The following is a 25796-nucleotide window of genomic DNA, read 5'->3' as shown; positions in this document are numbered from 1 at the left end:
TGTCCAACGTTGGCCCTCCAGATGTTTTGAAACTACACATCCCAGGATGCTTTGCCACAGTTTTGCTATTACAGAATGCTAAAACTATTGCAAAGCATGCTGGGATGTGTAGTTTCAAAACATCTGGAGGGCCAACGTTGGACATGCCTGGTCTACACCATTAGGTCGACTTGCATTTAGGTCGACCTGACTGAAGGTCGAGATGGGTTAGGTCGACAGGGTCATTAGGTCGACATGTGTTAGGTCGACAGGCGTTAGGTCGACAGGGTCATTAGGTCGACAGGTATAAGGTCGACAGGGTCATTAGGTCGACAGTGAAAAAGTCAACATGTTTTTTTTTTTTCAAGCGTCGACACAGTCAACATAGCACCGCGTCCCTCACATGGCACCGCGTCCCAACATAGCACTGCGTCCCTCGCATGGCTCGCTGCGTTTGGCACACTATTTTATTCTCCCACCACGCCCTAGTGGATGGTAGGGCATGAAATACCGCCTGTCGGCACATGTCGACTCATAAAACAGTCAAATTACCCCATGTCGACCTTTTGCCTGTCGACCTTCCCCATGGTGACCTAATGACCCTGTTGACCTTATAAAAGTCAACCTAATGACCCTGTCGACCTAAGTCATGTCGACCTTCAGTCATGTTGACCTAAATGCATGTCGACCTAAATGCAGGTCGACCTAGTGGTGTAGACCTAATGCTTGTAGACCTAAATGCTGTAGACAGTATGACCGTATCCCGCTGTGCTATGTTAGGTACGCCCGTAGTTAGGAATAAAGTGTAACAGTTTGCGAAAACATTACGTAAACTGCGAAAGTGAATATTGTTTTTAATTTATGTCTGTGTGACTTATCTACTGTATTGCTGTAAGGCGCTCTGAGCCCTGTTAGAGAAGGTGCACTATATAAATAAAACTTAGGGGATTATTCTGGTTCACTCCTGGCAAATTCCTTCTTAGATGGACAAAACCATGTGCACTGCAGGGGGGCAGATGTAACAGCGTGCAGAGAGAATTAGATTTGGGTGAGTTATTTTGTTTCTGTGCAGGGTAAATACGGATTGCTTTATTTTTACACTGTAATATAGATCTCACTTTGAAGTAAAACCCCTCCCAAATCTAACTCTCTCTGCACATATTACATCTGCCCCACCTGCAGTGCACATGGTTTTGTCCATCTAAGAAGGCATTTGGCAGAAGGAGTGAACCAGAATAACCCCCTTACTTTCTTTCTATATTTTCTTTACCTAACAATTCAATCTTCAGGACAATGCCTGATCTGAGCAGAGAATCTGCATTGCATACCTCTGACACAACACAACAAGGTAGCGTGTGCTCACACACACACACACACACACACACACACACACACACACACACACACACACACACACACACACGGATACACAAGGTCTCCAGCTATGAGCACATGGTGAATGCTGAAAGTTTTATTTAACACAAAAAAAAATGAAAGGTTTCCATAAGAACATTCAGACATTAGAAGAAAGACATTCAATGCATTAAGGCTGGGGCCACCTATAGTGGCCTAGTGGGTCCTGCTGAATGGGACTCCTATGAGGCCACCCACACATACGTGACAGGGCCGCAACCGGATGCTGCGGTTGGACAGGACGGTGGGCGACCGGTCAGCAGTGTCCAGATCTGTGGCCTGTTCTGCAGGATCCAGACACAATACTGTGTGTGACCCCACAACGTCTCCTTCCGGCCAAGCAGGTCCTGCTGAACGGGACTCGTTTGGCTGCTATGTGTGGCCCAAGCCTTAGAGGTTAACACATTTCAATGGACAATAATAGGATAAAGAGGAGACGGTACATAGAAGTAACAGGAGACCAACTGATGGGCGGCTGAATGAGGCACATCAGATGTGACAGATGAAGCAGTACAGTGATTACTAATAACATGGTGCAATGACTAACGTGCAGTATTAACCAATTAGGTGCCAGTCCAGGGTATTTTGACTAATGAAAGATGACATTGGATTGGTTGTTCAATCTAAATCTCTCTGCACATTTACATCTGCCCAATTGCAGAGCAATATGGTTTTACCAAGTTGCACTTACTGTTTTTGCTTAGCTCCTAACTCTGCCCCCTGTGTGGTGGTAACAATAGGCAGCGTGTATATATATAAGTAGAAGCTATCAGATACAGGACTATCTGTGGTGGGAGAGAAATTACATTGGACATAATGGTTGTACAAATGGCATATATACAGTATATGTGTGTGCTTCATCAGCAGCGACTAAGTGCCTGGATATGGCAGGTAGAATGTTTGCAGAGCGTGTACACATATGTGTAGGTAACATGATATGATGATGTGCAGGCATGCCAGTTATAGAGGCTGTACATGTAGGTTACATAGTATGACAATGTCTGAACATGGCAGGTAAAGGAGTAAGGAGGACACATTGGGAGGCCTGTGTCACAGCAACGGGAGAGTCCATTAAGTCCAGTACACAGGCAGATCCCCGCACAGCACCCGGATGGTAGTGCCCAGCAGAGATGGGTCGCTCACCAGCTTAAGGGGGTCACTCTGTCTGGCAGCCTCAGATCCAACCTGAACAAGGGAGATGGAATATATGGGAGTCAGTGATGTAACAGGACGACATACTATTCTAATGAGCACGGCTACGCTATATCCTCAAGGAACAGACATATAAACATTGGGCCTCATTCAGACCTGATAGCTGCTGTGCACATTCGCACAGTGGCTGGTTATGGAAAGGCTGCACTTGCATCTAGGCAGCAATGCGTGACACTGTACAGCAAGGTGATTGACAGGAAGCCAGCGTTTGGGGGTGGTAACTGGCTGTTTAGTGGGAGTGCCAAACAGCACAGGTGTGCCCAAGCGTTTCAGGGGAGGATACGTGTGACGTCAGCTTTGGCCTTGATCAGGCTAATGTCATCACAGCTGCCGAGTAACCCCAGAGCTACTCCGAGCCTGAGAACAGTGGTGACCACTGGGGAAATCACTGCATGGTGAGCATACACATCTGCTGTGTAGAGACCTGGAAAACGTGCACTGTTGGGGGTCCTTGAGGACCAGGGTTGGGAACCACTGATCTAGTCTGAGCATTTTTTTTCCCTTTAAGCCAGTGGTTCTCAACCTCGGTCCTCAGGACCGCCCAACAGTGCACGTTTTCCAGGTCTCCTCACAGAATCACAGGTGAAATAATTAGCTCCACCTGTGAACTTTTAAAATGTGTGACTAATGAGTGCACCTGCCGGGTGACCTGGACTTTCGGAGTCATGAGGACCGAGTTTGAGAACCACTGCTTTTGGCAATCTTAACCCTTTGAGTGCCAAGTGAATTTGTCAAAATAGGTTTGAAAATTGGCAAACATAAAATAGTAACTCCCAAATCCCTTTCCTCCTCAGTAGTTAGCTTGAAGCAATTATTTCGGCCAAGTTTCCCTCTAATTTAAAATGAACAAAAAAAAAATAAAAACAATTAAAATAAAATAACATTAAATAAAATGATAGGTCAATTAAATTTTTTCAAAATACTTCATTTTACTAAAACGTTTCTTATTTTGTGGGCTGCCTCTGACAATAGAGGTACGAGTATTACAGAGGTAATAGGCACGGGGAGATATAACCCATCGCCCTGATTCCTATGAAAGCTACTTATTTTCACTAGAGAAAGGGCGTATAATATACAGTATATAGCCCTAATAAACAGACCTCTATCTCTATATTAATATCTCACCTTGCTCAGCACGTTTTCTGCAATACTCTGAAGACTTTGTATGCTTTCCGGTTCCATATGTGTGATGTAACATGCGTGTCCAGGGCGTGGACGCATGCAGATCAGCAGCTGTAAAGAGAGAGAATATTTACTTTTTATGTCAGTTCTTCATTTAATCTTCCTCTGCCTAATCGTTGGCCATCTACAGTGTATCTGCCATGGTTGCCGGGGGTAACGGTTGCTATGCAGAATTCCAATACATTTTCAAAGCCTCATCTGTACATTTTGTTTCACACTTGGGTGTTACACAGTCACCTTTACAAAATCTTTCCACATATTTTCATTGACGCCACTACCAGGGCCATCTTAACAGCATTGTAGGCCACGCGCAAAGCAATGCATTTGGGGCCCCACCATACCCATTCATTAATTTAAAATGTAGACAAAAACAACAATCATAACATCCCCTTGCTGTGGACCCATGCATCATCTTTCCACTTGCTTCCATACAGTGAATGGTTGTCAGCACTTTGATAGGTGGATAGCTTCAGCCATCTACCAATCCGCATGCTGAAAGCCATTCACGGTCTGGCTGCAGGCTGGAGGAAGTTAGAGAAGGCTGGACTCTGATTGGTGGATAGCACCAGGCAGCTTTCTCTACTGCCTCCCAAGGAGCAAAGGAGGCACATACCCACCCAATCTGCCCCAGCTCGAAGGCCCCCACAATTAGAGGGCGCTTGGGCAGCTGCCCATTGAGCCCATACGTTAATATGGCACAGGCCACTACTGGTCATTTTTATGTCAAGCACAGTCCCAGCCAATACCTTGCTGTAGTCATAGACAACACTGGCGGAAGTATTGATGCCGGTGTCCAGGTGAAAGGTTGCAACGCCACTAGCTCGCAGTCCGGTATCTTCTCTATCATGCAGGGACATCTGGAAAATCTGAGAGCGCAGAGACACTGATCAGAGGAGAAGAGAGGCCATACTGTACTATCCTGACCAGGTCTCTGTGACCTCAAATGATGTTTTTGTTCACAGAAAGGGTAACTGATAGGTGTATTTGGATTTATATGGATTTATTTTTGTGTTTCTGTTTAGAATGTGGAATGCAAGAAGTTTTAGCAGGAATTATTTTCCTGTATGTTTGTAATGATCAGAAAAGTTGTGTCTGGTTGCGGGATTCCGACAGTCGTTTGTCCGAAATCGGAATCCCGACTGTTACAAGCCCGATAGCCGGTATCCCAACTAACAGGGCCTATTTTCCCTTGTGGGGCTCCACGACCTCCATAGAGGGAGAATAGAATAGGTGGCGGCCGCAGCGAGCCCGCAAGGGGCTTGAATGCGCTTGCTGCCCTGTCAGGCTCCTGACAGTTGGGATTCCGATGTCAGAGCTGCAACATTGCTGTACTGGTCACTGGAGAGGAGGGTGTCTGCCAAGGGCTGTAGATGTGATAGGCACAGGTTGGGGATACTATTACTCCCCTCCTAGTGAGTCAAAATGACACATAAACAGCAACAATGAATTAGTACTGAAACAATGTACAGTATCAACATGAGCATTACTAAAACCTGATTCTGGTTCACACATAGTGAACCAAATTCGGCCCCTGCCCCAATGGTCGGGGTATGCATGTCACAAAGCTGTAGTGAATAAATCACTAGGTAATGAACAATTAACCCTTTGGGTGCCAAGTGAATCTGTCAATATATGTGTGAAAATGGACATAATGACCTGTAATGTTTACCTCATATAGGAAATATAATCTTTTATACAACATTTTTATTTGAATTTATATAACAAATATGAGCGACGCTGGCATTTTTAGTGGATATTCTCAACATCTCTGACAGAGATGTTGGCACTGAAAGGATTACAGAAGTGGCAATTACATTGGAGAGAGGGTTTTCCTGCCGTGTTTCCCGATGTGGACCCATGCAGACACCACCGTACAGAAGTCTCCCACTAAGGCTCGTTCATCATAGAGCCGACTTCCGTACCTCCAGCAGTGGGGAGCTCACGGTGTGCAGCGTTATGGTACCGGACACCAAGTATCACACCCGGTCCTGAGTCCCAGTCCAAGCAGAGTGGTAACTATATTTTGTGTTCCAAACTCACCTGTCGCTCACAAAATCTATATTCAACTGTCCGATATTAAATCACACTGTGTGATGAATGCATTCATCACACTCTCCAATTGAGGAATCAAAGGAGAAACCATTCTTTATTATTTACATTATTAACGAGCTATTGAGTAACTTACAGCTTTTTATAATGTGCATACCAGCGGCGAAACTATAGCACCGCAGCCCCCGCCACCACGGGGGGGGGGGGGGGGGGGCGCTATGCATGTGGGGGCATGTGCTATAGTTACACCCCCCCCCAATCCCCCGCAGACTTACCTATCTCGCTGGTCCCGGCGGCTCCGTTCTTCTGCTGAGGACCACCACAAAATGGCCGCCCCCATATAGCACACAGTTCTCTGAAACTGTCTGCTGTATGGGGGCGGCCATTTTGTGGTGGTCCTCAGCAGAAGAAGAACGGGGCCGCCGGGACCAGCGCGATAGGTAAGGCTGCAGGGGATTGGGGGGGGGGGTTTGCATGGGCGGTGGGGCGGCGGGTGATTGGGGGTGCTTGGCGGGGGGTGGCGGCGGGGGGGGGGGGGGGTGCGCCCCCCCCCTAACGGAGGGGGGGCGCCCAAAACTTACTTACGCCACTGGTGCATACCACCTGATTCTAACCTAATTCATGGCAAATGTTCAACAAAAGAACAGCTCCTTAATTGCTAGTTACCAAGTGATTTATTAACTACAGTGTTGTGACATGCAAAAGGCATATAACATACAGAATCCTTCTGTAGCTGATAAGTTTATGAAATGGGGCCAAATAGGATTTGACATCCCCCTCGGGTCCGATGCGAGGTCCTGTGCACATCAGACCTGATGCCTGACTGACCTCCGACGCCACCCCCTTCCCGGCGGCGGGTAAGGGAGTCGCATGTGATATATTGCATGTAAAAGGGTATATCGCAGTAGTGTGTGACCACCTTAATGCTGCTTTCACACCGCAAAACCTGCTTTGAACCGGTTTTTGAAACGTTTCTTAAAACGGGTCAGAGCAAGTTAAACCCCTTTCACACTGCATGTTGTAAATTGTATATTACTGGTTAATTAGTGATCATATGTTGGTACATTGTTTCAGTATTAATTCATTGTTGCCTTTTATGTTTCATTTTAGATTTAATTGTTTTGTTTTATTGAAATCTGTAGCTCCCAAATAGATATGAGGGGTGACATTCTATGGGATGAGAATTTTTCGCACTTTCAAAATCGCCCATTATCGCACTTTTTTAATATCGCATTTTTGCCGCGAATTCGCATATTTAATGAGGTGCGAATTCTGGAATGAAAAGTGCGATTAGGTGCGATAATGTGCGAATTTTAGGCATGAAAATGTGCAAATTTTAGGCATGAAAATGTGCGAATTTAAGGAAATGTGCGATTTTTTGTTCATCAAAAAAAAAAAAATGGCGTGGGGTCCCCCCTCCTGAGCATAACCAGCACCGGGCTCATTGAGCTGGGGCTGGTTCCAAAAATACGGGGGACAAAAAGCATAGGGGTCCCCCGTATTTCTGAAACCAGCCCCGGACTCTTGGACCGGTCCTGGTTCCAAAAATACGGGTGTGTGTGTGTGTAATAAAGTTTTACTGCTCTGTGTGTGTGTTTTTTTTAACATTCTTTTTACAGGTGGACTACAAGTCCCAGCGGGCCCATTAATGTCCCGCATGCTGGGACTTGTGGTTCTCCAAGTCCCAGCATGCGGGGGAGGTCTGCTGGCACTTGTAGTTCTTCTGTATCAAGCAATGTTATGTATGGAAGATTTAACACTATCAGGCCGGCGTCCACTGGCCACAGACGCCGGTGACAGCCCCGGGCTTCAGCCCTGGACGGGTGAAGCCTGGGGGGGGGGACCCCTTTATGGGGGGGTCCCCACTCCTCCAGGTACCCCGTCCAAGGCTGACCAGCCACGGTGCTCATGTTTCGGCCGGGGGACCTTATATAAAAAGTGTCCCCCGGCTGTGGCATGACACCGAGTGCTGTTGGAGCCCGGTGCTGGTTTCAAAATACGGGGGACCCCCAGATTTTTTGTCCCCCGTATTTTTGGAACCAGGACCGGTCCAAGAGTCCGGGGCTGGTTTCAGAAATACGGGGGACCCCTATGCTTTTTGTCCCCCGTATTTTTGGAACCAGCCCTGGCTCAATGAGCCCGGGGCTGGTTATGCTCAGGAGGGGGGACCCCACGCAATTTTTTTTGTCAAAAAACACTTTTCCACATTTTTTAACACAGGGCCATGCACAGATCTCTATGATCTGTGCAGGGTTCTGGCCAAATCGCATATCAGAACCTGGTCTGATTTTTTTTAGATTTTTAGACACATTTTTCAAATTCGCATCTCATTAAATATGCGAATTGTATACTTTTCAATGTGAAAACATCTGGATGCGAGTTCTGGCGAAAACTAAAAATCGCACTTCTAAAAAGTGCGATTTCGCGGCAAAACCGCACTTTTTGCCGATTTTCGCATCTCGTTTTTGCGATAAAATTCGCCAAAGTCAGATTATCTCATCCCATAGAATGTCACCCAATACATCACATATAAGCTATTCCTGTGTTTCCACCAACAAAGTAATAGTCCTAGGTTAATTCATGGGCCCCATTGGTAATTCCTCCATAGTTGGTAGATTTACTGAAGCTTCTAAAAATGAAAAGAGGTGATGTTTGCAATAGTAACCAATCAGATTCTGTCTATCATTTTCTAGGATGCAATAGACAGACATATGATAGAATCTGATTGGTTACTATGATCAACATCACCTCTATTCATTTTTAGAAGCTTTAGTAAATTTGCGCCTAGGCGCTTTCCTGTGACTATCAATTGCTATTTTCAGGCATGTCCAAACTGTGGCCCTCCAGCTGCTGTGAAACTACAAACCCCATCATGCATTGCCACAGTTTTGCTGTTAGGAAATGACAAAACTATGGCAAGGCATGCTGGGATGTGTAGTTTCGCAACAGCTGGAGGACCTCAGTTTGGACATGCCTGCTTTATATGGAAAATTGTTAAAGACACAGCTACAGGTAACTGATGTATTATTTACGATTCTTACCGTTTCTGTGTGTTTCTGGCTCAAATGCAGTCCCATCAGGAGCACCCCAAGGAGAACCACAACCAGGACCACCACCACCAGGACCACGCACAGAAGCTTCTTAAGACCGCCACCAATACATGGGATACGGGGCAGCAGCTCTGAGTACACCTAGTACAAGGATAGAAAGCCTGGGTGAAAGAGAAACCTTTCCGAGCAACCCTACCAAGTGATCAGCAGGTGATCTATCTACCAATCTACCATGCTATAAGCAAATGATCATTTTACAGTAAGATCAACAGAGTATGTCACTAATATGGGATCAGCAGAAGATCTCTCTGCCATGGGATCAGCAGATGAGGGCTCTACCATGGGATCAGCAGATAATCGCTACTATGGGATCAGGAGAAGGTCGATCTAACATTGGATCAGCAGAGGCTCTCTCTACCACGGAATTAGCTTATGATATCTCTTCTATGGAATCGTCAGAGATCTCTCTACCAAGGGGTCAGCAGATAATCTCTACTATAGGATCAGGAGAAGATCTCTGTACCATGAGATCATTAGATGAGGTCTCTGCCAAGGGATATACAAATGATCTCTCTACCACGGATCAGCATAGGATCTCTCGGTCAGCTGATAATATCTCTTCTATTGGATCAGAAGAAGATCTCTCTACCCTGGGATCAGCAGATAATCTCTACTATGGAATCAAGAGAAGATCTCTCTACCATTGACTGAGCAGAGGCTCTCTCTAGCATGGGATTAGAGGAAGATCTCTCTACCATAGGATCAGCAGATGATCTCTCTACTATGGGATCAGGAGAAGATCTTTGTACAATGGGATCAGCAGGGGATGTCTCTACTATGGGATCAGCAGATGATGTGTTGGGAACTACAGGCCCCACCATACCCTGATAACTGTCACCAGGGCTGGCAACAGAAATCTTGGGGCCCTGTACAATTATATTTCTGGGGCTCCCACCTAATCCCAAATCCACACAACCCTCTTCTGTACAAGCCTCATTTAACCTTTCGCTGCTCCAGATCCTGCTTTCAGGTGCAGACTTCTCTCGTTCTCAGTCCTGTTGGCCTGGCTCCTGCCTTCTGCTGGCCTGTCACTTTCACAAAAGAACGCCGAGCACTACAAGCAGGCACGGAACAGACGACCCGCGCATGTGCTATAAAGTACAGTAGCCAGGCCATGTGCACACACAGAGTACATGGCTCCGAGCACTGAACGGCAGGGCACACACACAGTGGCACACAGTGTCAGTCAGACTCAGCCACACACAGATGGTGCACAGTAGACGGCCTGGCCGCGAGGGTCACTGACAGGCCAGCGGCCGTGATGGGGCATGGAAGCTCTGGGGCCCTTGAGATTGCTGGGGCCCGTCACACTTGTCCCCCTTGACCCCCCCCTGTTGCCTGCCCTGACTGTCACATGCTGGGGCTTGTAGCAAAGCCACAGGGTGCCAGACCTGCCATCCATTACTCACAGGTGGGGTGTCCAGCAACACAGATTTGCTCTGATCCATGGCTGCCAGTTCTCTGTGATATCAGCGTGCAGTATGTGTGTTACAGAACAGCTCCATGATATATACCTGAACCTGGAATCGCGTCATTACTGTGAAGTGCTCCTAAGGCTCCTTACTGAGTGTTTACACATACACTAAGAGTATTTACAGATCAGAGACACTTATAACATGTGAAGAGGTCTCACTAAAACATTTATTTCCAAAGATTCGCAAATCATTACTTTTGCTAATGCCACGCCAGTAGTCAGCCTGCAGAGCATCCCAGTCAGTCTGCAGAGCATCCCTTCCGTCACCCCATGCTTCCTATTGAGTCTGCAGCATATACAGGCAATCTGTATTTCCTTCCTCGGGAGCTATAATGCAGAGCGCTACTTACCATAGGTCACTACTTACCATAGGTCAATTCTTACCATAGGTCACTACTTACTTACCATAGGTCACTTCATTGTTCCCTTACCAGCCAGTAATATACAAAGGAGAATGTTAACTTGTACGACTCCAGTTGTAGAACTAGAAATCTCAGCATACACTACAAGACAAAGGTTCATTATTTATCCAGACACAGACAATAGGCAAGACTATTGGGTGGATGCTCCCCTGAGATTTCTCTCGAAGCGTGGCAACTCTGAATTAGAAGAAGGACATTGGGCGGGATTCTCTAAAATCCGCAGCCCTCTTCGCCGGCCACCGCATTTCTAATGACCGCATATTCTCTAAAATATGCGGTCATTAACGCAAGGGACAGCTCTTGCGGTAAGAGCTGTCCCTTGCGATGCGGCGCCGTTGCTGGACTTCCGGGTCTATGACTGACGCGCCGGCCGCAGGGCATGCTGGGAGGGATCCGTGACGGATCCCTCACACACCGCTGCGGTAAGAAGCCCATAGGCTTCTGCAGGGGATCGCCAGCTTTTGCTGGCGATTTCCTCCGCAGCGGTGACACTGCGGAGGGAGGTTAGAGAATACAGAAATGCGGTAAAAACCCAGATAACGGGGTTTTTACCGCATTTCTGTAATAGAGAATCTCGCCTATAGGCCCTTATTTAGATCTGATCGCAGTACAAATTTGTTTGGAAAATGGGCAAAACCATGTGCACTGCAGGTGGGGCAGATGTAACCTGTGCAGAGACAGTTAAATTTGGGTGGGGTGTGTTGAAACTGAAATCTAAATTGCAGTGTAAAAATAATGCAGCCAGTATTTACCCTGCACAGAAACAAAATAACTCACACAAATCTAACTCTCTCTGCACATGTTACATCTGCCCCACCGGCAGTGCATATGGTACTGCTCATTTTCCAAACAAATTTGTACTGTGATCAGATCTGAATAAAGGCCATTGTTTTAATCTAAATCTAAATCTACCGTACACTTGTGCGACTACTCCCCTCTGAGAAGTCGGACGCATCCCCCTTTTGAGCCGCCCCGGGACCTGGGGGCAGCAGGATCACTTAAGATATTTTGTATACAAATCTACTATATATCACATGTGATCCCAGCCAAGCCTGGCCAGCTTGGACGCGATTCAGCAGACTGCTTCTGCAGCCATTGCGACTGTCAGGCTCCGCGAGGCTCCAACCACGCATTGGACCTACATCACCCTAGTGTATGGGCAACTTAACTTCCTCAACACAGATGCCTACAATCATGCTGCTATTTTCTGCATTAGCTGAAGGACTATTTGCAGGGCAGCAGTATGTATACTCATAGTAACATAGTAATTAAGGATGAAAAAGGACGTTAGTCCATTGAGTTCAACCTATCTAACTTGTAACTAATGACTTGACTAAGTCATATCTATAGGATTCCCTTATAGTTGCTGTAACCACCCCCACCGGCAATGAGTTCCAGAATGTTACTAATGATGAAGAATCTTCTTAATTCAGTACGGAATTTCTTTTCCCCGAGCCTCAGTACATGCCTGCGTGTCCTAAGTATAGGCCTGTTAGTGAACAAATCATCTCCCAGTTCCATATGATTCCCAATCCTGTATTTGAACATACAGTACTAATCATATCACCTCTCACCATCCGTTTCTCCAGTGAAAACATATTCAGCCTGGTCAACCTATCTTTGTATTCTAGTGATGCGAGACCTTTTATTAGCTTAGTCGCCCTTCTCTGTACCTGTTAAAATTAATTTATCTCCTTTTTAAGGTGCGGTGCCCAGAACTGAACACAATATTCCAAGTGTGGTCTCACCAATGCCTTGTTTTCCTAGCTTTCCGTAGAGGAACATTCTCCATGACGGGGATATTACAGTACCTCCCTTTTAGTGTATTTGGAACACTCTCATCGTATTTAAAAATAAAAACATAATTTTATGGCTCCCTGTCTATTGTATGTGTAAGTTTATTCCCAAATGACAGAGGGAAGGCAGGTGATGCAGTGTCACAGTAATTGTCCTTCAGTGTTTAAGCTTTTAATGGGGTATTTTTTTTTTGCCTGAGTAAAAATTGATGAGACTGGTTCCTTACTGGAGTTCCAGGGCCTTTACATAGTAGGATCTAGGGGCATTTGTTTTTTTATCAGTCTTCTCCTAATAGAAAAGGGCTACTATAGGTACAATTACATATCCTGCTTCTCTGCACGTGGGGCCTAATTCAGACCTGTTCACTAGGCTGCATTCCCTCGCAGCCTAGCGATCATTTAATGTCGCCCACTGGGTGAGTGAACATCCGCCCTCTTTCGCCGAGCAAATGGCAGCAGTTTCATGCGAATGCAGCCGAACAGGCAAAGAAAATTATTCGATGGCCGCTGTCCAGAGAATTATTTTTTACCGGTCCGCAACTGGACTGTCTTTTATTTGCAACGGATATGGCCGAATTTGGGGGCGGGCGCTGACATATGGTGACGTCAGCGCCCTCCCACAGCAGACTTTGACATGCCTACATTCACATGAGGATGCCCAGCGTTTTTCTGGGCACACCCACTCTTTTTGTGGGTACACCCAAGAGATGCTGGGCGTTCCCAAGCGACAGCCAACTATCTGCCCTCTACTCGCCCCTCTCACTCCTCAGTGAGTGTGATACTTGCCAGAGACATTCACGCAGCGGATCTACACATGCGTATTTTTACCCATATGCTTGCTTAGACTTGCAACAACTGTCGCCGGACCGAATTCCAGAAAGACCGTTCAAACCTGAATCACCCCCATGGTTCGGATATCAGACATACCTGTTCTCACCCTTATTGAACCTTTGATGGTTCTTCCTGTAGGATTATATCCATATCTTTGTCTGAACAATGAAAGAAATAACAATGTCACTAAACATTCTATAGGATGGAATACATGAGCCCCTTCTATAATCAACCATCTCCCCTATAGAGTTTTTGAAACGACAAGTCCCAGCAGACCCTGTTCCAGCTACTGACATAACATAGAGCTGGAATATATGGAGAACAAGTCATTGCCAAAGGCTTCTCTAAAGTGTCAAACATTCCCTCTGTACTTTATGTCAATGACCCCCAGCTTACACAACACATATAAGTGCTACACAAACAACACACAAGGGCTTTAAATCCACCTAAGTGCAGAGAAAATGCACAATGAGGTCTCAAATAGGTTTAATGACTTCTGAGGTGACTCTTTAGGGCGACAATCTCCCCCTCTAAGTATTTATCAGAGATCTCTAATCTTAGTGCATATGACAATGGAAAAACTAAAATGTCAGCACAAATGATCTTTCCTCATTCACGCGTCCATGTCTGAAGTTAAAGGCCTTCTCCTGTGTACTCGTTTACATGAATGACCTGTGATTTATCATTGTCTCGTCATATGAATGTCCTCATGTCATGCCTCCATTTAACTTCATGTTGGAGGTGTCCCCAAGCATCCTGCGCTCACACCCACTTTGGCCATAGGGAGTAACAGTGCCCAAAAAAGCAGTACTGTTCTGACAGAGAGGGTAATTCAGACCTGTTCGCAGAGCTGCTAATTTGTAGAGCCCTGTGATCAGATGATAACTTGAAACCCAGCGGGCGGCAGCAGGAACCGTGTGCACCTAGGAAGTAGCGGTAAGGCGAACTGACTGTGAAGTGAGAGATCACGTCAGAAGCCAGATACCGCACTCGGGCACAGGTTTTAACTGCGCACCCACCCGCTACCCACCATTGTTATATTTGCGGATTATTAAAATATCCAATACCCCGCTGATAAGGGTATAATCCCTACATTGGATATATACGGCCAGGCTGACAGCTGAGTCAACTCCCACACCTGTCACTAACAATTATTATTACATATACCAGTGGGTGTATGACACAATGGGGCAGATGTATTAAGCCTTAACAAGAGATAAATGCAAGGGTGAAAAGGAGAGATAAACGTCCAGCCAATCAGCTCCTTACTGACTTTTTTCAAACACAGGCTGTAACATGGCAGTTAGCAGGTGATTGGCTGGACGTTTCTCTCTCCTTATTACCCTTGGATTTATCTCTTGTTAAAGCTTAATACATCTGCCCAAATAAAACACCATACTGATATTAGTAGGAGATCAGAAAGAGGAGAATACAGAGTTGGGGTATATTATCCCTTTTAATTCACATTGTGTTGTGTGATTTGTGTGTCTAATACTTCGCTACATTTTTTTAACAATATAACTAATAAAGGTTACATTTTAAATGAATCATTCTTCAGGTGCATCACCCAGCGACACATCTTTCTCTCTTTTTTTGTAAATTTTTGTCTTTTGGTGTCCAGTGATAGCATACCCTCTCTCATCTAAAGAAATATTTCAGAAAATAATATATGAGGGTCCAATAACAAAACGTAAACTTTATATATACCTGTGCAACCTTTTCACCCCCTTTTTCCAATAAAGTCCATTTATCAAGCAATATTTGTGGCTAAATCCCAGAAAACACACATTTTCGGGGTTTAGCCGCAAATATTAAGTATCCCCTAAATGTATCATAGGGGGACTGCAGCAGGAATCTCCGGTCCCTGCTGCAATCCTCCCTGCAGCGCCGCCGGCCGCATCCCCCATAGGTTTCTATGGGGGATGCTAAGCTGCCCGATGTATCAACATCGGGCAGCCCGGCTTCGCACCCATGGGCTATCGCCATTCTGATATGGCGATAGCCCATTGTAGCCTATGGTTACACATCGCACTGCCCGAGTGGCAGTGCGGTCAGAGGTGTCGCGGGGGGGTCAGCACATAACCACGCATGCGCTGACTCCCCGGCTTCCGGATTAGGGCTTCGCAGGGACGGGCTCCTTTCGGAGCCCTGTGCCCTTAAAATTGATACATTCCCCCGATATGATCGCATTTTACAATGCGATCCTGGGCGGTAATATTCTGCCCAGATTGCATTGTAAATGCGATCATGATAAATGTGCCTCTCAGTGCATTAGAAACAGGCTGATTGAAGCTGGATCTGGTGTCACACACTCTCTCTAAAAATGCCAGGGTGACCCAGAAATGCCGGCTTCCTGTCAATCAACATGTCTATGGCCAGCGATTAAAAAAAGATGCTGGATTTTTTCAAAGGATGGTCTCGCACATGCGTATTGCATAGTCGATCGATTATCACCCAACCTGCGAATTCGCAGCCATTTGGTCAGGCCTGAATAAACCCCAAAATCCGGTTGGTTGGGAAGCATGCCCGTGATTTTATTCCAGTCACTACAATGTAAAGTGTTAGGAGATGTAGGACACAGTCACAAAGAAAAAAAATCCACAGAGGCAATAGCCACAGAAGCGATGAACCTGGTCCAGTCCAGCAATATTAGAGAACCCTAATCCTAGATGTAGATTTATGAAGTAGGGATTTTCTTAAATAGTTTCTAGTGTATATTTTTGTTCTATGTTAATTATAAAAATTGCTGGATATATTAACCCCTTCCTGACAGAGCCAGTTTTTGCGTTCCTGACAGAGCCCTTTTTTTCAAATCTGACATGTATCACTTAAGTGGGGATAACTTTTTTTTGCTTTTACTTATCCCAGTGATTTTGAGATTGTTTTTTCGTGACACATTGTACTTCAAATTAGTGGTAAATTTGGGTCGATACAGTCTGTGTTTTTTTGTGAAAAATACCAAAATGTCGTAAAAAAATGGAAAATTTAGCAATTTGCAAAATGTTAAATTTTCTGCTTGTGAGACAAATAATCATACCACTCAAAATAGTTAATAACTAACATAGACCATATGTCTACTTTATGTTTCCATCATTATTTCAACTTCCTTTTAATTTTTTTGGACACTAGGAGGCTTACAATATGAATAGCAAATTCTCAAATTTTCAAGAAAATTTCAAACACTGATTTTTTTAGGGACCAGTTCAGTTCTGATGTGACTTTGAGGGACTTGTATGTGAGACACCCCCATAAATGATGCCATTTCAAAAACTGCACCCCTCACAGTATTCAAAACAGCATTTTGGAAATTTGTTAACCCTTTAGCTGTTTCACAGGAATTAAAACAAAGTGTAGGTGAAATTTCAAAATTTTTTTTTTTTTTGCAGATTTGCAATTTTAATACATTTTTCTAAGGAACACAGTACATTTTACTAGAGAAATGTGAATAAAAATTGATTCCCCCAATTCTTTTGTTTTCATAAATATCCTATATGTGGCCCTAGTGTGCACGTTGACCAAACCACAGGCTTCATAATAGAAGGAGCACCTACTTGATTTTGGAGCCTCCTTTTTATGAGATTATTTTTTAGGCACCATGTAGGTTTCTAGGCACCATAAGATGCTAAAAGTTAGGAACCCCCCCCACAAGTGACCCCATTTTGCAAACGACACCCCTCAGGGAATTCATCTAGGGGTATAGTGTACATTTCAAACCCCCAGGGGTTTCACCAAATGTGGTACAACTGGGCAGTGAAAATTAAAAATAAAATTTTTTACACAAAAATGCAGTTCTGGCTCAAAATTTTACATTTTCAGAAGGTATGAAGGAGAAAAAGCACCCCAAAATCTGTGCCCCAATTTCTCCCGAGTACGGCAATGCCTCACATGTGACCAAAAAATACCATTTGGGTGCATGGCAGGACTCAGAAAGGAAGGAGTGATTTTTGGATTTTGCAGCTCAGATTCTGGTGGAATGTTGGTGGGTGCTATGTTGCATTAGCAAGACCCCCCAAGCACCAATACAGTGGAACCCCCCCACAAGTGACCCCATTTTGCAAACTACACCCCTCAGGGAATTCATCTAGGGGTATAGTGTACATTTCAAACCCCCAGGGGTTTCACCAATTTTGATACAACTGGGCTGTGCAAATGAAAAATTACATTTTTTTACACAAAAATGCAGTTCTGGCTCAAAATTTTTCATTTTCATAAGGTATGAAGGAGAAAAAGCACCCCAAAATCTGTGCCCCAATTTCTCCCGAGTATGGCAATGCCTCATATGTGACCAAAAAATACCAGTTGGGTGCATGGCAGGACTCAGAAGGGAAGGAGTGATTTTTGGTGGTGGAATGTTGGTGGGTGCTATGTCGCATTAGCAAGACCCCCAAAGCACCAATACAGTGGAACCCCCCCACAAGTGACCCCATTTTGCAAACTACACCCCTCAGGGAATTCAACTAGGGGTATAGTGTACATTTCAAACCCCCAGGGGTTTCACCAATTTTGATACAACTGGGCAGTGAAAATGAAAAATTACATTTTTTTACACAAAAATGCAGTTCTGGCTCAAAATTTTTCATTTTCAGAAGGTATGAAGGAGAAAAAGCACCCCAAAATCTGTGCCCAAATTTCTCCCGAGTACGGCAATGCCTCACATGTGACCAAAAAATACCATTTGGGTGCATGGCAGGACTCAGAAGGGAAGGAGTGATTTTTGGATTTTGCAGCTCAGATTCTGGTGGAATTTTGGTGGGTGCTATGTCGCATTAGCAAGACCCCCCAAGCACCAATACAGTGGAACCCCCCCACAAGTGACCCCATTTTGCAAACTACACCCCTCAGGGAATTCATCTAGGGGTATAGTGTACATTTCAAACCCCCAGGGGTTTCACCAATTTTGATACAACTGGGCTGTGCAAATGCAAAATTACATTTTTTACACAAAAATGCAGTTCTGGCTCAAAATTTTACATTTTCACAAGGAATGAAGGAGACAAAGCACCCCAATATCTGTGCCCCAATTTCTCCCGAGTACGGCAATGCCTCACATGTGACCAAAAAATACCATTTGGGTGCATGGCAGGACTCAGAAGGGAAGGAGTGATTTTTGGATTTTGCAGCTCAGATTCTGGTGGAATTTTGGTGGGTGCTATGTCGCATTACCAAGACCCCCCAAGCACCAATACAGTGGAACCCCCCCACAAGTGACCCCATTTTGCAAACTACACCCCTCAGGGAATTCATCTAGGGGTATAGTGTACATTTCAAACCCCCAGGGGTTTCACCAATTTTGATACAACTGGGCAGTGAAAATGAAAAATTACATTTTTTTACACAAAAATGCAGTTCTGGCTCAAAATTTTTCATTTTCAGAAGGTATGAAGGAGAAAAAGCACCCCAAAATCTGTGCCCCAATTTCTCCCGAGTACGGCAATGCCTCACATGTGACCAAAAAATACCATTTGGGTGCATGGCAGGACTCAGAAGGGAAGGAGTGATTTTTGGATTTTGCAGCTCAGATTCTGGTGGAATTTTGGTGGGTGCTATGTCGCATTAGCAAGACCCCCCAAGCACCAATACAGTGGAACCCCCCCACAAGTGACCCCATTTTGCAAACTACACCCCTCAGGGAATTCATCTAGGGGTATAGTGTACATTTCAAACCCCCAGGGGTTTCACCAATTTTGATACAACTGGGCTGTGCAAATGCAAAATTACATTTTTTACACAAAAATGCAGTTCTGGCTCAAAATTTTACATTTTCACAAGGAATGAAGGAGACAAAGCACCCCAAAATCTGTGCCCCAATTTCTCCCGAGTACGGCAATGCCTCACATGTGACCAAAAAATACCATTTGGGTGCATGGCAGGACTCAGAAGGGAAGGAGTGATTTTTGGATTTTGCAGCTCAGATTCTGGTGGAATTTTGGTGGGTGCTATGTCGCATTACCAAGACCCCCCAAGCACCAATACAGTGGAACCCCCCCACAAGTGACCCCATTTTGCAAACTACACCCCTCAGGGAATTCATCTAGGGGTATAGTGTACATTTCAAACCCCCAGGGGTTTCACCAATTTTGATACAACTGGGCAGTGAAAATGAAAAATTACATTTTTTTACACAAAAATGCAGTTCTGGCTCAAAATTTTTCATTTTCAGAAGGTATGAAGGAGAAAAAGCACCCCAAAATCTGTGCCCCAATTTCTCCCGAGTATGGCAATGCCTCATATGTGACCAAAAAATACCAGTTGGGTGCATGGCAGGACTCAGAAGGGAAGGAGTGATTTTTGGTGGTGGAATGTTGGTGGGTGCTATGTCGCATTAGCAAGACCCCCAAAGCACCAATACAGTGGAACCCCCCCACAAGTGACCCCATTTTGCAAACTACACCCCTCAGGGAATTCATCTAGGGGTATAGTGTACATTTCAAACCCCCAGGGGTTTCACCAATTTTGATACAACTGGGCAGTGAAAATGAAAAATTACATTTTTTTACACAAAAATGCAGTTCTGGCTCAAAATTTTTCATTTTCAGAAGGTATGAAGGAGAAAAAGCACCCCAAAATCTGTGCCCCAATTTCTCCCGAGTACGGCAATGCCTCATGTGTGACCAAAAAGTGTCAGGACTCAGAAGGGAAGGAGTGATATTTGGATTTTGCAGCACAAATTCTGGTGGAATGTTGGTGGGTGCTATGTCGCATTAGCAAGACCCCCAAAGCACCAATACAGTGGAACCACCCCACAAGTGACCCCATTTTGCAAACTACACCCCTCAGGGAATTCATCTAGGGGTATAGTGTACATTTCAAACCCCCAGGGGTTTCACCAATTTTGATACAACTGGGCAGTGAAAATGAAAAATTACATTTTTTTACACAAAAATGCAGTTCTGGCTCAAAATTTTTCATTTTCAGAAGGTATGAAGGAGAAAAAGCACCCCAAAATCTGTGCCCCAATTTCTCCCGAGTATGGCAATGCCTCATATGTGACCAAAAAATACCAGTTGGGTGCATGGCAGGACTCAGAAGGGAAGGAGTGATTTTTGGATTTTGCAGCTCAGATTCTGGTGGAATGTTGGTGGGTGCTATGTGGCATTAGCAAGACCCCCGAAGCACGGTGAAATGATGAACCTAATAATCCATAGATGTGTGGTATATTTTAAAACACTCCTTTATACATAGGCCGGGTTTGTCGGGGCAAGTTTCACAGTGGAAAATAGTTTCCTTTCTTATTCCCTTTTTATAGCAAACTTTGCACCTTTTTTGTGTCCTGCCCTTTCTTGCAGTGGAGGGGATTTCGTTCGGAAAATGCTGCCCTGGTACAATACGGGGGCCAGTACTAGAAGTACTGGGGCCCTCTGCCTGCTGGTTCCCAAATACTAGGCCCTTTATGACTTCCTCTTGAAAGTGCATAAATGTCCCCCTCTGGCCGGTAGAACGGAATAGCACGTAAGCGTTATACAGTGCCATCTGGATGATATACACGGCCAGCTTCTTGTACCAGATTTTTGTTTTCCGCAGGGCACTGTACGGCTTCAGTACCTGATCTGAAAGATCCACTCCGCCCATGTACCTATTGTAATCCAGGATACAATTAGGTTTTGAGGTGTGGGTACTGGTACCTCGTACAGGGACGGAGGTGGTACTGTCTCCGTGAATTGTTGTCAGTATAAGGACATCCCTCTTGTCCTTATATTTGACCAACAACATATTTTCGGTGCATATTCCCCTGCTTTCACCCCTTCTCATTACTTGGGCAATGTGCGTTTTTGGGAGGCCTCTTTGGTTCTTGCGCACAGTACCGCAAGCTGCTGTACCTCTTGAACCAAGGGCCTTAAACAGGGGGATGCTAGTGTAAAAGTTATCCACATAGAGGTGATAACCTTTATCCAGGAAGGGGTGCACTAAATCCCAGACAATTTTTCCACTAACACCTACGAGGGAGGGGGGGCATTCTGGTGGTTCAATTCTTGAATCCTTCCCTTCATATACCCTAAACCTGTGAGTGTACCCTGAGGTGCTTTCACACAGCTTATACATTTTTATGCCATACCTTGCCCTCTTACTGGGAAGGTACTGGCGGAATTTAACCCTTCCTTTAAAATGTATAAGGGACTCGTCTATGCAAATGAATTTATCTGGGATGTACATCTCTTCAAATTTGGCACTGAAATGATCAATGACCGGCCTGACTTTGAATAGCCGGTCAAAGGTGGGATCATCTCTGGGTGGGCACTGTGCATTATCGTTGTAATGCAAAAATTTAAGGATCGTCTCAAATCGAGCCCGGGGCATGGCCATACGGTAAAATGGGGTGCTGTACAGAACATCTGTACTCCAATATTGCCTAATTTCTGGCTTTTTTACTATGCCCATATGAAACACCAGACCCCAAAACGTCATCATCTCTACTGCATCTACAGGGGTCCACCTAGCAAATGATGACGTGGGGTTTTGAGCAATAAACTGCTGGGCATATAAATTAGTTTGGTCCACCATTAAATTTATAAAATCATCAGAGAAAAATAATTTGAAAAAGTCAATTTCTCTGAGACCTGTGGAATCAAATTGGATTCCTGGCATGGCCAAAAACTCAGGAACCTGGGGCTCAAAATTGTCTGGTGGTGGGGTCCATACGAGATCAATTATTGGGGGGTGGGTCTCAGCTGCTCTACGGGGGCGTCTTTGAGGGGGTCCCTCATCACCAGAGGAGGAAGAGGAGCTTAAGACGAATCCTTCAAATTCCCCGCTTGCATCACTGGCTGTGTCAGAGTCAGAGGCAAGCATGGCATAGGCCTCCTCCACTGAATACATTCTTCTGGATGACTGGGATGACATTTGGGATGACATTTGGGATGACATTTGGGATGCCATTTTTATTTTTGTGTTACTGGTAGTGAAATGTTTCAACACGTGTATAGTGTAGGGGGGGGTACAAACTTTATTTCAACCCGGGGGGTATGTAGTGTGTAGTGTGTATGTAGTGCAGAAAAAAAAAATACTTTATACAAAAAAAAAAAATTGAAGGGGTTAAAAAAAAAAAAAAATTGAAGGGGTTAAAAAAAAAAATTTGAAGGGGTTAAAAAAAAAAAAAAAAAGGTCCTGCGCCAAAAATTGAGCACAGATGTTGGTCAGTAACGTCCGTCACTGAACAGCGCTCAAAGGCAACAGAAAAAAAAAAAAAAAATAGATCAACCCTGTGCCGAAAAAGATGATCAGTGATGTACGTCACTGATCAGCGCACAGTGGCCACAGGACACCCACAAAATCACAGTGTGTGTAAAAAAAAAAATTAAAAAAAGACCCCACAGCACCCACAAAAAAAAAAAAGGTGATCAGTGATGCGACACTGATTACCAGTGAGGGGCAGCAGGTGCACAACCTTTGGTGCAACTGACAGTGCAACTGGCAGGTATATATATAAAAAAAAAAAAACCTCTGCACCCCCAAAAAGTTGCTGATCACCTCAGATATAGTGATCAGCACAAAAGGCGGGGGCAGCAGACACAAAATTTAGCACTCTCTATCACTCTCTGTCACTATCTCTCTCTATCTCTCTATCTCTCACTATCTATCACTCTATGACACTGCAGCAGCAGCACTGACAGTTATTTATATGAAAAATAACCCCTGCACCCCCAAAAAGTTGCTGGGGGTGCACAAAATGGGGGCAGCAGACACAAAATATAGCAGTCTCTATCACTCTCTGTCACTATCTCTCTCTATCTCTCTATCTCTCTATCTCTCACTATCTATCACTCTATAACACTGCAGCAGCAGCACTGACAGGTATATATATATATAAAAAAAAACCTGCGCCCCAAAAAAGTTGCTGATCAGTTAATTTATACTGATCAGCACAAAAGGGGGGGCAGCAGTCAGTTATATAAAAAATATATAGCACAATCTGTCACTATCTCTCTATCTCTCTCTATCTCTCTCTCTATCTCTCTCTATCTCTCTATCTATAACTCTATTACACTGCAGCAGCACAAAATATAGCACTCTCTGTCACTAGGCCTCTCTATCTCTCTCTCTCTATCTATCTCTCTCTCTCTAACTCGATGACACTGCAGCAGCACAACACAGCACAACACAGCACAGGATGTCACAAGATGAAGCAAGATCCAGGCAGTGATCAGGTAAGTATTTAGCAAGGTTCTGGTCAGTAAATGGCGGCAGCTGGGCACGGTGACCGCACTGCACGCTATTCCAGACCGGAATGGCGTCTGCAGTGCAGTCACCGTTAGTTTAAACCCCCCTCCATGGCTGTGATTGGTCCGTCGGTCCGACGAACCAATCACGGCCTTTGGGGGCGGGCGGGGTGAGGTTGGGTGACACCAGTGTCACCCTTACACCCCGCGGTGATTGGTGCTGTACTTAACAGCACCAATCACCTCCGATCGCGTGTCACCGGCGAACGTTATTCGCCGGTGACACAGAAAACGCTGTGAATGGCTGTTCACACTGAACAGCCAATCACAGTGATCGCCGACGGGGGGGCGGCATCGCAGCCCCCCCTGGGCATGCAGGGACATGTCTGCTGTCAGGGACAGCAGACATCGTCCCTCTGTCACTGCGTCTCTAGACGCAGTGACAGTTTGAAGTCATGACGTATATATACGTCATGTGTCGGGAAGTACTTCCCGGCCATGACGTATATATACGTCAAATGTCGGGAAGGGGTTAAGCTGCAGTTTCACAAACTGCAGGAAAATCTTCTGGAAATCCCAGCAAACAAGGGGGGTGATTCAAGTTGGTTCGCTGTGAGACGAATTCGGTCTGGGGACCGATGTTGCAGACCCGATGTGCGCACTCCTCCAGTGAGTGTTACACTAGCTGGGTATCTGCATGGGCAGAGGAGGGAGGGGGGTGGAGATGGTGCTGGGCCAGGGCAACGTCCAGCGTTTTATGGGTGTCCTCATGAAAACGCTCCGGGGTCCACTGGGAATGCAGCTGGGCCAATGCCTGCTCGAGGTGGGCAGCTGATGTCACAGGATGTCAGCGCCCACCCCCTGTTCGGCTATCTCCGGCCCAGATAAAAGTCAGATGAGACTGATTTTTATCTAAGAGCAGACATTTGCGTGGTGGTGGGGGCGGGAGTTTGCTCGCTCACACTGCGGGCGGCGTTTCAGTGCTCGGTAAGCAGCAAAGTTATCTGCTTACCGAGCCAACCCGATTCCCCCCCCCCCCCCAAGGGGTATGATATACCTCACAGACAATGTCTAGTCAATAGGTCGACGCTAAAAGTTAGACATGCATTAGTCAGACATTGACAAAAGTTAGACATGCATTAGTCAGACATTGACATTGGCGTCACGGATGGTGAAATGGTTAGCATTACTGCCTCACAGCGCTGAGGTCATGGGTTCGATTCCCACCATGGCCCTAACTGTGCGGAGTTTGTATATTCTCCCAGCAGTGGCGTAGCTACGTTTTGGGCGCCCCCCCGCCGTTAGGTGGGGAGGCGCCCCCCCCTCGCCCCCCTCGCCCCCCCCCCCTCGACCCCCCCCCCTCGCCGCCCCGCCGAGCCCCCCTACCCCGCCGAGCACCCTTACCCCGCCGCCCATGCATTGCAAACCCCCCCTCAATCCCCCGCAGCGCAGACTTACCTATCGCGCTGGTCCCGGCGGCTCCGTTCTTCTGCTGAGGACCACCAGAAAATGGCCGCCCCCATACAGCAGACAGTTTCAGATAACTGTGTGCTGTATGGGGGCGGCCATTTTCTGGTGGTCCTCAGCAGAAGAACGGAGCCGCCGGGACCAGCGCGATAGGTAAGTCTGCGCTGCGGGGGATTGAGGGGGGGTTTAACTATAGCACCGCAGCCCCCGGCGCCCCCACATGCACAGCGCCCCCCCGCGGTGGCGGGGGCTGCGGTGCTATAGTTACGCCCCTGTCTCCCAGTACTTGCGTGGGTTTCCTCCGGGTACTCCGGTTTCCTCCCACATTCCAAAAATATACTGGTAGGTTTAATTGGCTTCCAACAAAATTAACCCTAGAATGTCTGTGTGTGTGTGTACATGTGTTAGGGAATATAGATTGTAAACTCTACTGGGGCAGGGTCTGATGTGAATGTTCAAATATTCTCTGTAAAGTGCTGCGGAATATGTATGCGCTATATAAGAAACTGTTAATAAATAAATAATAAATTGACAAAAGTTAGACATGCATTAATCAGACATTGACAGAAGTTAGACATGCATTAGTCAGACATTGACAAGAGTTAGAGATGCATTAGTTAGACATTGACAAAAGTTAGACATGCATTAGTTAGACATTGTCAGAAGTTAGACATGCATTAGTCAGACATTGACAAAAGTTAGACATG

At 45.6% G+C, this 25796-nt stretch overlaps 1 protein-coding gene across 1 annotated transcript; it reads right to left on the bottom strand.

The window, feature by feature from the left end:
* Positions 1-1552: 1552 nt before the first annotated feature.
* On the bottom strand, positions 1553-11104 carry SFTPC (surfactant protein C). The gene is made up of 4 exons (XM_083179835.1): positions 8877-11104; positions 4533-4652; positions 3730-3837; positions 1553-2577 (listed from the first exon to the last, which is right to left on the bottom strand). The coding sequence occupies exons 1-4, from the start codon at positions 8910-8912 to the stop codon at positions 2464-2466; spliced, it is 378 nt and encodes a 125-aa protein (XP_083035961.1). The 5' UTR covers positions 8913-11104; the 3' UTR covers positions 1553-2463.
* Between the last annotated feature and the right edge of the window lie 14692 nt (positions 11105-25796).

Source organism: Crinia signifera, chromosome 4 (assembly GCF_055691185.1).
Source record: "Crinia signifera chromosome 4, ASM5569118v1, whole genome shotgun sequence".
In the NCBI taxonomy this organism is placed as follows: Eukaryota; Metazoa; Chordata; class Amphibia; order Anura; family Myobatrachidae; genus Crinia; species Crinia signifera.
The sequence above is the reverse complement of the archived record's forward strand: the minus strand, read 5'-3'. Positions and strand labels throughout refer to the sequence as shown.